The 16636-nt window shown below is 34.3% G+C and overlaps 1 protein-coding gene across 1 annotated transcript in view; it reads left to right on the forward strand.

The window, feature by feature from the left end:
* Positions 1 to 15824, forward strand: part of LOC144252945 (1-phosphatidylinositol 3-phosphate 5-kinase-like) — a 28353-nt gene extending 12529 nt beyond the window's left edge. Inside the window, 8 exon segments of the mRNA XM_077794961.1 lie at positions 1314 to 1346; positions 1349 to 1520; positions 2825 to 2914; positions 10552 to 10690; positions 12979 to 13136; positions 13503 to 13614; positions 14961 to 15108; positions 15646 to 15824. Of these exon segments, the coding sequence (XP_077651087.1) occupies positions 1314 to 1346; positions 1349 to 1520; positions 2825 to 2914; positions 10552 to 10690; positions 12979 to 13136; positions 13503 to 13614; positions 14961 to 15108; positions 15646 to 15824 (1031 nt within the window).
* Positions 15825 to 16636: the final 812 nt, after the last annotated feature.

The following is a 16636-nucleotide window of genomic DNA, read 5'->3' on the forward strand; positions in this document are numbered from 1 at the left end:
ATAGTTTAATAAAATTAAGTATTATATAATAGTAGTTTTAAAATAAAACAGAGGTATTATTATAGTTGGTGAAATTATGGCAAAAGCAGTACAGTGAACTTTTAGAAATCTTTTCTGTCACTTCAGATTTTTAGTAGTAGTGGTAATAAATAATTAAGGTAGAATTGTTAAATTACATGTAAAGTTAAATATAGTCTTGTGTTGCTTAATGATGGGTAAGTTCTGAGAAGTGCATCACTTAGGTGAGTTTATCTTTGTGTGAACATTATGGAATATACTTAAACCAACCTGGATGGTGCTGGTTAATAGATCCCTATGGCCCCCCTTTTTTTTTGGTAGGGTGGATTGGGTTTTTGGGGTCTTGCAGTTGCCCAGGCTGGTTTTGAACTTCTGGCCTCAGGTGTTCCTTCTATCTAGCCTTCTGGGTATCAACATAGCATTTTGAACAATTGAGAGACTGCTACTGATCCAACATGGTATACTGTTTTATGGTAAATTTTTTTATAAGTAAAAGGTTGTTCATTCTAAAATAATGATAAAAAGTGTAGATCATAATGACATAAGTCAGTGACATAGTCATTTATCATCATTACCAACTTTTATGTAATATATGTAATTGTATGTGCTATGCTTTTATAAGATCTACAGAGTAGTAGATTTATTTATAACAGCATCACAAACATTAGAAATGTGTTGCCCTACAACATTATGATGGCTACAACATCACCAGGTGATAAGAATTTTTCAAGGGCCAGAGCTACAGATAAGTGGTAGTATTCTTGCCTCAGAAGTGTGAGGCCCTGGGTTTGATCCGCAGTACTGCAGGTGGGGGGAACAAAATGGAGTTTTTCGGCTCCATTATGTGACAATTATTGTATTATGTGATCTTGTTAACCAAAATATTATGTGGCATATGACTATTTCACCTCCATTTTTAATACACCAAATTGTTACGGAATCACAAACCAATGTTTTAGAAAAACAAGGTAGAAATTAACACTTATTTTTGCGCAGGACTACATCCTAAAAAAAAAAAAAAAAATAGAAGTATTAAGTAATCTTGTTTGTTCTCCCAAGTACATTTCATTTCTATTTTAACTGTTCGTTATAAGAATTTCAGCAAAGTTTATCTCAATATATCATATTGTGTTTAGGCCATTTTATTAGTTTATTTCAAAATTGTGTACCCTTCTAGAGGCCACTCTTCAGGGCTTCATAATAGAAACTTTAATTTCCTCACTTGTTGCCTAGGGAAATTGTGTTGTTTACATTTACATTGGTTTATTTACTTATTGAATTTTTTTTCCTCCCAGGAGACCTCCGAGCTTGCACCTTTTGTAGAAAAATAGCTTAAGTTATGCTCATTCCACAGACAGTAATTCCATTGGGGAAGATTTGAGTGCTCTTTCAGATTCTGCTTGCTCTGTGTCTGTACTTGATCCCAGTGAACCCCGAACACCTGTTGGGAGTAGAAAAGCCAGTCGTAACATATTCTTAGAGGATGATTTGGCCTGGCAAAGGTACTGGCACTTGAATATAATTTTATTTAAACTTGAGAAATACTAAGTTTCTTGACTTATAAGTGCTTTCGGTTGACTTTTATTCAAATTATTTCAAATTCACCATTTTCTCCTTTCTCTTTGGTTCACCTCCAGCAGGATCATAGATGTTTATGGGTAGTGAGGTTATTGACCAATTAGAGTATAATCTCAGTAAGACGAGAGACTATATCTTTATTGTTCACTCACTGTTTTACTGTTGGCACCAAGAATAGCACATGGCATGTATATAAACTTCATGATATTTGATGAATAGGCAATAGAAGTCACTGAGATTAATAATTCCTAATGAAGTCTTTTTAGGGATAATACTAATGAGATTTGTATTCATATTTCTAAATGAAATTAGATTTTTTATTTTAATTAGTAATATCTTTTAATTGTGTATGATCTGGCTATATGAGCCCTTAATTGGCAGGTACAATTTAATAAAACAAATTTTATAAAACAAACCAGGTATGATAGCTTCCTGAGAGGTGTTTGATAGATGTCAAAGGTAGAATAATAGTTTTAGACTTTGTGCTAATTATTTAATATTCATTCTCTTTTATTCATTATACCCCTTTGGTAGGCACTGTTTTTTCCTTTTGACAGATGCAGATGCTGAAGTTCAGAAAGATTAAATAATGAATTTGGTCACACAGCTAGTAAGAGGTGGAACCTGCTCTTAGACCTAGGTTTGCTTTTTATTTTGCTATTCCAGTGGGCTGTGGGGACAGAGAGTAAAGTTTTAGAACTCATATTTCCCAAATCATTTACATCTTATATGTGATTTGGGAAATTATCATGTAAGTCACTGACCCAACCAATTTCATTATTTTATTGTTATTTTGCGGGGGGTGTACTTGGGATTGAACTCAGGGGCACATGGCCACTGAATCGCATCCCCAGCCCTATTTTTATATTTTATTTAGAGGCAGGGTTGTATTAAATTGCTTAGCTTCTCACTATTGCTGAGGCTTTGAACTCACAGTCCTCCTGTCACAGCCTCCTGAGTTGCTGGAATTACCGGCATGCACCACCGTGTTTGACTATTGGTGTTCTTAATGTTTGGTACACTTAAAAAACTTTATCATTCTTTTGACATTTGATATGATAATCACACAGTTTTCACCTTAATCCAAGCAAGTGCAAAAGTGACCCATAATCCCCCAATTTCAGGGGAAAAGATTTAATTTGCTTTTAAATGTTAAAATATCTCATTGGAATTGGGTTTGTCTTTTACTGTTCCAAGCGATCTCAATATTTTCCTATTTTCTTTGTAGTTTGATTCATCCAGACTCCTCCAACACTACTCTGTCAACAAGACTTGTATCTGTTCAGGAGGATGCTGGGAAATCCCCCGCTCGAAATAGGTAAATGCTAAATGGAAACACTGTATTCTGTGTCTGTTTTTTATTTCCTGTCATGGTAATAACAACAAGCATTAAAAAGGGTGATTGCTTGTTATAATCCCAGTTCTAAAAGCTGAATTAAACTATCATTTTCTTTTTGTTGGTCAGCTCTTGCTTTCATTCTTTGAGTAGCTCTTTCCAGTATTCATCAATGGCTTAAGATATTGGGACCTACACCATCCTCTGTCTTCTAGTTTAGTAAAAAGACCTGAAGGATGTGAGAGAATGAAACCTTGTGGACCTTTTGTATAAGAGTGTACCAAGAAAACAGGAATGACAAGTTCCCAGCAACTAATAAGAAACAATCCCGTGAGTCTGAAGTAGATCAGTTTTACAGTTAATTGTCAGGACTTTTACTCTGAATGAGATGGGGAGAGTGTTTTTTTCTTGAATTTTTAATTGTTTTAAAAAACTTTCAAACTTGCAGAAGATTTGCAAGAATAGGAAAATAAGTATCCATATATTCATTAAGATTTACTTATTTATGTTTTTGCTTATTCTGTCATTTTACACATGCACATACATTTTTTTTCCTGAACCATTTGAGAGTATGTTTCACGCATTGTTATCTTTTATTTCTTTAGTTCATCAGATTTATTTTACATGGCAATTTTAGGGTGATAACAAAATTGAGGAGAAAGTACAGAGGCCCTTTTCCATTGTTCTCCATATGCTCAACCCTTCACTACTGTGAATATCTGGGACCATGGTGGTATATTTATTATAGAACCTACACTGACACATTATCATTCAAAGTTTGTAGTTTCCATTAGGGTCTACTGGTATTGTAGGTTGTATGGATTTGGACAAATGCAAAATGACATGTATCTACCACTGTACTATACAGAGTAGTAGTTTCACTGCCTTAAAAATCTGCTGTGTTTTGTCTGTTCATCCCTCCCTCTAACCCATGATAATCATTGATTTTTTTAATTGTCTCTGTAGTTTTCCTTTTTACCAGAATTATATTCACTGAATATATGTAGATTTTTAAGATTGGCTTCTTTCACTTGGTAATGGGCATTAAAGTTTTCACTTTATCTTTTATGACTTGATATTTTTAGTGCAGAATAATGTTCCATTGTCCAGTTGTACAGTATCTGTTTACCTACTGAAGGGCATCTTGATTGCTTCCAAGTTTTAGCAATTGAAAGAGTAAGATTACTATAAATACCTGTGTACAAGTAATTTTCACTTTATTCAGATAAATACCAAGGAGCATGATTGCTTGATCATTTGGTAAGAAACATTTTTGTAAGATATTTTCGAACTGTTCTTCAAAGTGTCTATATCATTTTTCATTCCTACCAGCAAGAGTTTCTCTTGCTCCTCATGATACCAGCATTGGTGTTTCCAGTATTTTGGATTTGGGCCAATGTTATAGATGTATATTGGTATCTCATTATTGTTTTAATTTGCCATTTCTTAATGACATACGATGTTGAACATCTTTTTTATCTGCCTTGTGGTTTGTATATCTTCTTTGGTGAGATGTCAAAATCTTTAATCATCTGTAATCAGTTTGTTTATTTTCTCATCATTGAGTTTTAAAAACTTTTGTTTTATTTTTTTTTAATACAGCAAAAAACTTTATTGTTTTTTAATTCTCATTGTTAATTAAAAGAAAATTTTTTTGGCATTACTCACATTGAACATTGACTCCTGAGGTGCCTTCCTGCTGAGTTATAACATCAGCCCCCATGCCCACTGTTTTTCCATTCTTTATTTTGAGACAGTCTCACTAACGTGTGTCCTCCTGCCTCAGCCTCCTGTGTTGGTGGAATTAGAGGCATGTACTACCACACCTAGCATATTGTTGTGTTTTAGATCATAGTCCTTTATCAGATGTGTCTTTTGCAAATATTCTCTCCCAGTGTATGGCTTGTCTTTTCATTTTCTTGACATTGTCTTTTGCAGAGCAGAAGAATTTAATGAAGTCCAGATGATCAATTATTTCTTTCATGCACTGTGACCTGAGTGTCATATTTTTAAACTCATTACCATATCCAGGATCATCTAGATTTTCTGTTATGTTATTTTCTAGGAGTTTTGCCTTTTACAATTATGTCTGTGATCCATTTTGAGTTAATTTGTGAAGGGTATCAGTTCTTTTCTAGATTTATTTATTTTTTAATATGTGGATGGACAGTTGAGTTTTCAGATTGGAAACTTATTTGGAAAGATTAATTGCTCCTTTGTTTTACTTTTATTCCTTTGTCAAAGGTCAGTTGACAATTTATGTGAGTCTATTCCTGGGCTCTTTTATGTTTTGTTGACGTATTTGGCTATTCTTTTACCAATACCATTGCCTTGATTATTGTGACTTTATAGTAAATCTTAAAGTCAGGTTGTATCAGTTCCCCAACTTTTTCTCCTTTTATAGTGTGTTGACTATTTGGGATGTTTTGCTGCCTCTTATATTCTTTAGAGTTACTTTTTTGATGTCTACAAAGTAACTTGCTGGTTTTTGATTGGTATTGCAATGAATCAGATCAAGTTTGGAGAAACTTGACATCTTGACAATATTGAGTTTTCCTATTCATGAAATATCTATTTATTCTTTATTTTATTCATGTGTTGTAGTTTTCCTCATTTAGATCTCATACAAGTTTTGTTAAACATTCTTAAACATTCTTGCACTGTTAATTCCAACATTTGTGCCGTACCCAATTTTTTCTTATATTTGTTCTATATCTCCAAACTGTTTTTTTTCCTTTTAGTATGCCTTCTGGGTTGGTAACTAGACATGATATAGTAGGTGAAAGAAACTGCAGTAAATAGGCCTTTCTTTAGTCATGTAATGATAAGGCATGGATGAGGGGAAGTATCTTCAGACTCCTTTGGTTAAGTCTCAGTTTTTTGGTGAGCCTGTGCCATGGGACTATAAACTTTTTAAGTACTTCCCTATCCCTCTGTCCTTGTCCCCACTCCTTTGCCCTCCTTAGGTGGGACAGGATGGTTGGAAGAGGCTAGAGTTGTGTATTTCTCCTCCCCTACATGGTTGGTTTAGAGGGGGCTGGTATTGGGTATTTCTCTTCCCCTGGGGAGGGGGGAGTGTTTAGCTCTGCTATTTTACTAGGTTAGGCTCTAATAAAATAGTTTCTTCTCGGGGAAGGCCTTATTAAAAAGATCTGGCATATTCAAAATTATATTTTTTTCCTCCCTTGGTGGGGAGCTGGAGGGCCTTTTTCTTTGACATTCACCACTAGGACCTGGTAGCACTCCTGAAAATGAAACTCACAAATACATGCCCCACTCCCCAATACTTGGCCCACCTAGAGTTTTCAGGCTTATTCACACTGAGCTATCTGTAATTTGTCAATTATAGTTCAGGTTTTTCTACCTAAAATGAGTTGTTTTTCAGGGAGGTTTCTACTTGTGAGTTTCTGCTCCAGTAAATTGTTATTCTTTGTACGCACCTGTCTCATTCTTATGATTGAAGTAGCAGTTTGTCCTGTGATCTCATTTGTCTGACAGATCTATGAAGAATTGCTGACTTTTCAGTTTTTTTAGCTTTTTGGTTGTTAGGACAGAGTAAAAATTTCTAAGATTCTTACATGTCAGGCCAGAAACAGGAAGTCTTATTTTTTACTTATTAATATTTAAGTGTGTTCCCTTAGAACAAAAAATTAAGGTCCCTTACATAATCATGTATAAATTCTGGAAATTATAATGGTAAGAAATTTCTGTCATCTGATGTGTTGTATGTATTCTGGTTTTTATCAATGTTCCTAATAATGATCTTTGTATACATTTTGAGTATAGACATAATGACATTTGCTAGTCAATTGAATGTAGGCCACAACAGGAAGAAAATTCAAAGATGACTCAGGTTTTTGACTTGAGCAATTGCAATCGCCATTAATTGAGATGGAGGAAGACAGGGAGTAACAGTTTGATTTTATTTATTTATTTTGGTACTGGGGATTGAACCCAGGGGTACTTTACCACTGAGCTACATTCCTAGCCCTTTTTATTTTGAGACATGGTCTCACTAAATTGCTGAGGCTGACCTTGGACTTGTGATCTTTCTGCCTTAGCCTCTGGAGTTGCTGGGATTATAGGCATATGCAGTTCTGACTAACAGGTGTCAAGCTGAATTAGACACCTTCTAGAGATCCAAGGAAGATGTCAAATAGACAGTTGGATATATGAGTCCAGAATTTAGGGAAGAGGTACAGGCTGGAAATATAAACTTGGGTTTCATTATTATGTGAATGGTATTTAAGGTTATAAACCTGGATGGGGATCGTCAGCAGAGTGAGTGTGAAAAGAGGAGATAGGACCAAGGACTGAGATTGGGGAAGTGAAGAGGACCCAATAAAGAAGGAGATGGAGGGGCCAACCAGGCCAGGTGTGTTTGCCTTACTAGACAAGTGAAGAAAGGTTTTCATGGAATTAAAATGCTGAAATGTTAAGTAAGATGAGTTAAAGCATACTAGGTAATTTCAGTGGGTTGGTTGGGGTTTAAAATAGGATGGAGGAATAATTGGAAATGGGAGTTTTGCTATAAAGAGAAGGAAGGAAATACAGCAGAGGGATGTGGAAAGTTTTTAAAAAATAAGATAAATTGTAGTATTCCTGTGGGCATGTACTCAAAGAGATAGCTGTGTTTACAATATATCTTCATGTGTTTTCAAGTAATTCTAAGATTGATGAAGGTCTTTAGGAGAGATGTAATTTATTCAATGAATGGCAGCCCTATGCTTATAATTTTCATCAGCATTCTTGCCACTAGCATATTCATTAGCGCTTTTGACAACAAAATTAACCAATTTGCTTTTTTCTTACTGCCACTGTAATAGCATAAATGCAGGATGGTTAGAACATTAGACAAAGCAGAATGCATGAACTAATGCTCCAACTGGAAAAGAGATTTTAATTGAGTAAGACATAGTGGCAATCTTTGAACTGAAAGAATATGCCAAGAAATGAATAGCTGATTATTTTTAAAAATATTGCTTAAAGGTTATTTGATATATTAATCATTAATAGTGACTTTCTGCTAAATCTCTGAATAATTTCTTAAATTATTTAAAAATATTTTTAAATCTTTATATTGGAAAGAAGATGATTTTCATTTGAGACCTAGTTTCTTTTTTTGGTTGGGGGGGGTGGGTTCCAGGAATTGTACTCAGGGGCACTGAACCACTAAGTCACATTCCCAGCCCTATTTTTTGTATTTTATTTGGAGACAGGGTCTACACTGAGTTGTTTAGCACCTCACTTTTTTCTGAGGCTGGCTTTGAACTCACGATCCTCCTGTCTCAGCCTCCTGAGCTGCTGGGATTACAGGAGTGTGCCACTGTACCCGGCTGAAACCTAATTTTGAATGGCAGCCCTCATGCTTATTAACTGAGTTGCCCTAAAATTAACTAAAGCTCTAATTCTGGCTTTCATTATCTATAACATGGAACTATAAATACCTACTCTAAAGAATACAGTGAGGATTAAATAAGGTATGTGTGTGTGTGTGTGTTGCCCTAATGAATGGGTTACATAGTATCTAACACAGAGATGCTTCTGCCTTTTATCCTTTGTTTGGAAGCTAAAATTCGGTTTCATTTTTCCTAGGTAGAAGCAAAGTAAATTTTTAGCTACATATTTTTTTTAAATAGCTTGCTTGATGCTGTTGATAATACACTTATAAATCATTTAAGTAAATCATGTATAAGTACTTTTGTCATCAGAAGAAACAAATATTCACTAGTTTTTTTAACTCATGAAATGAAAATTTAATAATAACTGGGGACAATATTTTAAATGTAGGTCTGCTAATAAGAAAAGAGGAATTCTTTTTTTGAACATAACATTTCACTTAGTTGGGGTTCAGAATTGGTGTTCCTTGAGCTATACAAAAACAGGATGGATTTGACCTCTGAACTATAGTTTTTTCCTTCCTGATTTGTAATATTATTTCTATGTTTATTTACCATTTTTTATATTTCTCTATAAAACCTCCTAATTTTTAATATTTTTAACAAGTGTTTATATCTACTTCCTTTGAAATATTACTGATATATAACTATATAATTATTTTTCTGTAATATTTCCATAATTACTTTCTACTTTCTTTTAAACTTACTTCTAAATGATTTTAGACTCACATAGAAATTGCACAGATAGTACAATTTCTGAGTATCTTTCACCTAGTTTTTCCCAATAATGACATTGTACATAATCATCATAACTACTTTTAAAAGTGCCTTTGAGAGCTTATTTGGAGGTTCTAGGAGGGCAATGCAGCTACTAATATACCCTTGACTAAAGAACAGTCCTCCACTATTGGAGAAGGTCATCCTCTTCAATTGAGCACACAGTGGGGAGGACATACAAGAAGTGGTGAGCGAGTAAGGGGGCACCCACCTAGGCAGCCAAATCAGCTGAATCAGCTCTGGCAATCAATGGGTTAACAGATGTCACAGCTGGATTGTCCTCACACCCATAAATGAGATGGAATCAAACTAAAAAGCTTCTTCACAGCAAAGGAAACAATCAAGAGCATGAAGAGGGAGCGTATAGAATGGGAGAAAATCTTTGTCACCTGCACCTCAGGGTGTTAATTTCCTGGATATACAAAGAATTCAAAAAAACTTAATACCAAAAAATCAAATAACCCAATTAATAAATGGGCAAAAAACTGAATAGACATTTCACAGAAGAAGAAATATGAATGGTCAACAAATATATGAAAAAAATGTTTAACATCTCTAGCACCTTAAAACTACACTGAGAATACAGTAAACTCTAGGAAGAATGGCAGTTATCAAGAATTCAAGTAACAATGAATGTTGACAACGGTGTGGGAAAAGGATATACTCCCACATTGATGGTGGAACTGCAAATTGGTGCACACACTCTGGAAAGCAGTGTGAAGATTCCTCAGAAATGGAACCATCATTTGACCCAGTTATTTCACTCCTTGGTTTATACCCAAAGGACTTAAAATCAGCATACTATAGTGACGCAGCTACATTAATGTTTATAGAAGCACAGTTCACAATAGCTAAGTTATGGAGCCGACCTATGTGCTCTTCAACAGATGAATGGATAAAGAAAATATGATACATGTACATAATGGAATATTACTCAGCCATAAAGAAGAATGACTTTATGACATTTGCCAGTAAATGGATTCATCTGGTCACTATCATGCTAATTGAAATAACCTATTCCCCAAAACCAAAGTTCTTTGATATGTGGATGATAAGCCACAACAAGGAGAGAGTAGGGGAAGAATAGAATTTCATTGGATTAGACAAAGAGGAATGAAGGATAGGAAAAAGAAAGACAGTGGAATGAATCTGACATAACTTTATTATATACGTATATGACCATACCACAGTGAATCTCACATTATGTACATCCATAAGAATGGGGTCCTAATTAGAACAAGATATATTCCATGCTTGTATAATTATATCAATATAAATTCTACTGTCTTGTATACATAACTAAAAAGAATCAATAAAAAATGAAATTGCCCTTAACATTGGCAAGTAAGCATTTATTTAAATATGAATGTTTACTGTATTCTATTTATAGATGAATTTACAACTGCTATTTTACTTTTTGTTTGTTTGTTTGTTTGTTTCCAGATCAGCCAGCATTACTAACCTGTCATTGGATCGATCTGGTTCTCCTATGGTACCTTCATATGAGACATCTGTCAGTCCCCAGGCTAACCGAACATATGTTAGGACAGAGACCACTGAGGATGAACGCAAAATTCTTCTGGTACTAGTACACTGTCTTTGACCCATTGCTAGTTTTGATCATAAGGATGTCTATTTCATTGATTTTTTTTAAAGAAACATAAATGAAATAGCATATCAGTTAAACAGAAATGATTAGCTTAACTTTTTACTCAGATCACCTGAGAAACTGGTCAGTATTCTTTCTCTACTTATTGCATTAATATTTTTTTTACCCCTTTCTTCTGGCAAGATCAGAATTCAGTTTCCTACATAATATAAGAGAGCTTAACTCTTAGGTTAAGCTTGCTGTTTAAAATTTGAAGCATTATTTTTTTAACTTTTTTTTATAGAGAGAATTTTTTTTAATATTTATTTTTCAGTTTTCGGTGGACACAACATCTTTTATTTTTATGTGGTGCTGAGGATTGAACCCAGCGCCCTGCACATGCCAGGTGAGCGCGTTACCGCTTGAGCCACATCCCCAGCCCCCTGAAACAAGTTTCTTATACACATGGAGAAGCCTTTGAGACAGTTTATTCAGTTTATGTGAGATAATATTTAGTTTCTTCCATTTGCTTATATATAAAATCATGTGTTCAATCCACAGAGTGATTCAAAGAAATGAAAGATATGGCTTCTATCCTCAACTTTTAATTCAGGAGGTAGAAATCAAATCAATAGAAATGTTTTTAATGGTAAAATAAATACATATATGTCTTAATACTAAAAAGCGTCACGAATGATATAAAATTTAAAAAATTGATCATTAATTAGGGTGTCAGAAAAGGTATTGAGCTCTATGTTTTGAAGGACGAAATGGATTTGGATAAGTAGTAAAGAAAGTGAATCTTATATATAGATGTAAGGAAAGGTATAGAGATAAGAATAAGCATGGCATTTCCATGGAATAAAGTAGGATTTATTAATTGGGAGAAAATTTAAGTTGGAGAGTGTGGGCATTGAGAGTGCAGTTATTTGGGACTACCCAGTGAAAGGCAATGAATTTGGTCACTCAAGTTTAGATTTGAATCTGTAGTTGCTGAGCAATGGATAAAGTTTTTTTTTTTTTTTGAAGATTTATCTAGCAGTTGGGTGGTGCTGAAAAGGGTGGAATGAATATGGTGGCATAAAGGCTACCAGGAACAGTTACCTTAGATTATTGTGATTTGCCTGTTGTCACATCTTCTACCGTTATCCAGTTTCCAAAAAAGAAGAATATATTTTGTACTTAACTAGGAGATGGATAATATGTGCCATTGATCCAAAAATATAGTACTTGGGATCATTGATTTTTAACAGAAAAGTCATGCTTGGAATTAGTTCAAGTTGTTCCTCATGTATGCATCATTTATATTAAATCATATAAATTAGTTGCTCTAAATTGGTGAGGCCAATTTGGAAAGCAGTATGGAGATTCCTGGGAAAGCTGGGAATGGATCCACCATTTGACCCACCTATTGCCCTTCTCGGACTATTCCCTGAGGATCTTAAAAGAGTGTACTATAGGGATACTGCCGCATCAATGATCATAGCGGCACAACTCACAATAGCTAGACTGTGGAACCAACCTAGATGCCCTTCAATAGATGAATGGATAAAAAAAATATGGCATCTATACACAATGGAGTATTACGCAGCACTAAAAAATGACAAAATCATAGAATTTGCAGTGAAATGGATGGCATTAGAGCAGAGTGTGCTAAGTGAAGCTAGCCAATCCTTAAAAAACAAATGCCAAATGTCTTCTTTGATATAAAGAGAGCAACTAAGAACAGAACAGGGAGGAAGAGTATGAGGAAAAGATTAATATTAAACAAAGACGAGTGGGGGGAGAGAAAGGGGGAGAGAAGGGAAAGCATATGGAAATGGTAGGAGACCCTCAATGTTACACAAAATTACATATAGGAGGTCGTGAGGGGAAAGGGGGAGGGAAACAAGGGAGAGAATTGAACAACACAGAGGAGGTAGAGAGGGAAGATGGGAGGGGAGGGGAGGGGGGATAGTAGGGGATAGGAAAGGTAGCAGAATACAACAGTCACTAATATGCCATTATGTAAAAGTGTGAGTGTGTAACCAATGTGATTCTGCAATTTGTATTTGGGGTAAAAATGGGAGTTCATAACCCAATTGAGTCAAATGTATGAAAGATGATGTATCATGAGATTTGTAATGTTTTGAACAACCAATAAAAAAAGAATCTTTAAAAAAATTAGTTGCTCTAAAGAAATGCAAATCAAAGTTCCTTTTATGAATGTGAAAATCACAGGAAAGCATCTGTACAGGTAAATAGCATTCTTATGAGTAACACTTGCTCTCAATGTATTGCAGGACAGTGTTCAGTTAAAGGACCTGTGGAAAAAAATCTGCCATCACAGTAGTGGAATGGAGTTTCAGGATCACCGGTACTGGCTGAGAACCCATCCCAATTGCATTGTAGGAAAGGAATTGGTTAACTGGCTAATCCGAAATGGTCATACTGCTACCAGGTATTGTGATCTTAAGAAAGAGGTTTTTTCATCAAGACTGTAAGTTCTTTGTAGGAGGCATGCTGTTTTTAGCATGTTTTTACTCTTCCGTTATGGAGAGGGGTGTGTGCATGCATTGAGTATTTCCTGTAATTAAAATAAGGTTTTTAGGACTGCCTTACCATAGGTTCTCATCCTTTACTATGATATCTAGACGAATTTTTTAATTTGCATCCAGTCTCCCCAGTCTCTTGTTTTATTCCTTATCTGTCCAAGGATAATTTGAAATTCGAACTCTGAACTGGAAAAAAAAAAGATTATGTCTTATACTATAAAATTATTCTGACTGACTTTTAAAATATTTCATGTTTCTTGCTCTTAATTCAGGGCACAAGCTATAGCAATTGGACAAGCAATGGTTGATGGACGTTGGCTGGATTGTGTTAGTCATCATGACCAGCTTTTCAGGGATGAGTATGCACTCTACAGACCACTGCAGGTAATCTTCATTTTTTTACTCCTAATGAGAATGTAACAAGCTTGTTTTGAAGTCTTTCTTCATCAGTGAGAATAAAAAGTAATTGAATTAACCAAAGAAACTTTTTTTCTAATAGATTTTCCTTGCTGTTTGAGGAAAGTTACAACTTTTTTTTTATTGAGCTATACCACTAGTCCCAATGCTGTTTTCTCCTTTTTAAATATTTTTTTTAATTTTTATTTTATTTTATTTTTTTTAAGTTTTTTTTTTTTTTTTAGAGAGAGAGAGAGAGAGAGAGAGAGAATTAATATTTATTTTCCATTTCTCGGCGGACACAACATCGTTGTTTGTATGTGGTGCTGAGGATCGAACCCGGGCCGCACGCATGCCAGGTGAGCGCGCTACCGCTTGAGCCACATCCCCAGCCCAAAATATTTTTTTTTAAAGTAAGGTAATAAAGATGAAAACCTGCTATTAGGATTAAATACTTTATTTGGTGTGGTTTTGCTTAAACTTGGCTTAGTTTTATAGTTAACTTATAGTTTGTCATTTAATAGCTTTCACTTTTACTGTTTATGTTTTTATAACTAAAAGTTGCATGTATAACAAAATGATTGAAAAATGGAAAGTAAATAGAAACAGATTTTGACTCTTTAGTACTATTAAACTGTGCACTGATGATAAAATAATATCTTTTTCTAACTCAAGGGAAATGAAAATTACTTAAAGATAGAAAATTTTAAAAATATTTATATAACCATATATGTATATTTATATATATATATATATATATATATAAAGTACATACACACACTAAATATATATGTTGTGTGTGTATGTTTACTAAATAACTTTAAAAATTTTTTTTGAGGTATTAGTGATTAAATGCATGTCTTTCCTGACCCCTGCCAGGCAAGTGTTCTACCATTGAGGCACATCCCTAGCACCTAAAATGAGAAACTCAGTAGTTAGAAATGACCCTGAAGACTGGTGTATATTTGTTAAAGTATGACAGTTATTTTTTCAGGATGTGACCCAGAGTTTGTTTAGAGTTAGACTAGATGCTGTGTAGTCTTTTCTGATAACTAAAGGATGACATAAAACCCTGTAAAATCTATATCAAAGAAATATTGTGTTTGTAACATGCTAACCTAAGACTTCTAGTTAATTAAAATTACAGTTTAACAATGGAATTGCCTGTATGATAATATTTTATAGCTTAGTTCTTGTTAATTTGTTTATTTTTCTAAATAAATTTACTCAGTTATGTTTATAAAAATATTGGGTACAATTTATTTCTTGTGTGATACCCCCAGCATCGTTGACATTGAGGGTCAGTTGCTTGGATCCTGTCTTGATACTTTCAGAGTACAGAATTTTCTGAGACACCTTCTCCAGACAGTGACTCCGTGAACTCTGTGGAAGGACACTCTGAGCCATCCTGGTTTAAAGACATAAAGTTTGATGACAGCGACACAGAACAGATAGCTGAAGAAGGTGACGATAATTTGGCTAGTGAGTTTTACTTTCTAACATTTTAGTTTTTATGGATCATTATGTGTGTATGGTAAAATGAGTGCATTACTTATTTCGTTGAAAAAAAATCTGCTTTAAAATTTATGGCTTCAACCGGATGTAAACATCTAGTAGCAATCCTTGTCTTAGATACAGTATTTTCTTGAGATACTAACTTGTTAGGCAACGTATGTTTTCAGATTTTACCGTAGTCTATAGTTTGCAGCAGCTTAAAAATAACTCTGAGCAAATAATATCATAGCAGATAACTTTCTCACCTCTTCCCTATGATATCAGACTTTCTTTCTGCAGAACCTCCAATATACTTATTCATTTTAAAAATTGATTTTATATTTAATTTTGTTCAAATTTTATTAAGTCTACACAGAAGTACATGAAAATACTATATCCATTTTGGTATTGCACATTGGGCTTGTATATTAAAAACATTTTTCTACTTTCCTCTAATACCCTGATAAAACCCATTTTTACTCCCCTCCTCTCCCTATATTTCTTTCCCCTCCCCAACACTAAAAGATTCTGCCAGTCCTAGCAAGCGCACCTCAGTCAGCAGTTTCCAGTCCACAGTGGACAGTGACTCAGCTGCGTCTATCAGCCTGAACGTGGAGCTGGACAACGTCAACTTCCATATCAAGAAGCCCTCCAAGTACCCACATGTGCCCCCTCACCCTGCTGACCAAAAAGGTAGGAGGTAGTCACCATCTGGAATCCAAATAGGCTGGAGAGCTGGGCTCTCATGCCAGCTTGTCCTTCTGGCTTCCTCTGTTCCAGTATGGCTGAGGGGATTTGATGTGGGTTTTGTTTCACCCTTTCTCATTTTCCCCATACCTCCTCCCTACATCGTTTTGGTTGGTTCTTTTTGTTTCTTGTTTTCTCCCTCAGTATCACCATGCCCAGTTTAAAGCTTGTAGTCTTTTAAAAGGACCTACATCTGACTGCTTTTCCCATAATGTGCAACTTCCAAGGTGGCATTTCTTTGCATTTATAACATGGATGTTCTGCTCTATTCTTTTCTCTTTGTTTAACATTTTAAAGCCTATTCACCTATGCTATTTTATAATAACATATTTATTTAAACCTGTTCAGATGATTGAATTAAATTGGGGGAAATTATTCACACATTTAAAACATCTTTCTACTGGAGTTTAAAAGGCCTATTATACATATAGTATATTTACTAAAAAATTCTTCTCTAATAAAAAGTGAATTAATTTGTTATTTTTAGTTATGTTGATATTAGTCTACTTATATAATAATAATAATAATAATAATAATAGCCATATCCAAATTGCATTTGATGTAAAAGGAAAAATTAGATAAATCATTTTTAAAATCTAAGATAGCAGTACATAAAAAATAAAATGCCTTTAAAAAAATGAATGGTGAGATTTACATTATTGGATATAATCAAAACCAATTTAAATTATAGCCCTAACATGGCATTATGTAAAAGTACATAAATGAAAAAAAATGAATGATTAAATGAATAATTATGGGAGTTTATTAT

The sequence above is a fragment of the Urocitellus parryii genome, unplaced genomic scaffold, assembly GCF_045843805.1.
Source record: "Urocitellus parryii isolate mUroPar1 unplaced genomic scaffold, mUroPar1.hap1 Scaffold_70, whole genome shotgun sequence".
NCBI lineage: Eukaryota > Metazoa > Chordata > Mammalia > Rodentia > Sciuridae > Urocitellus > Urocitellus parryii.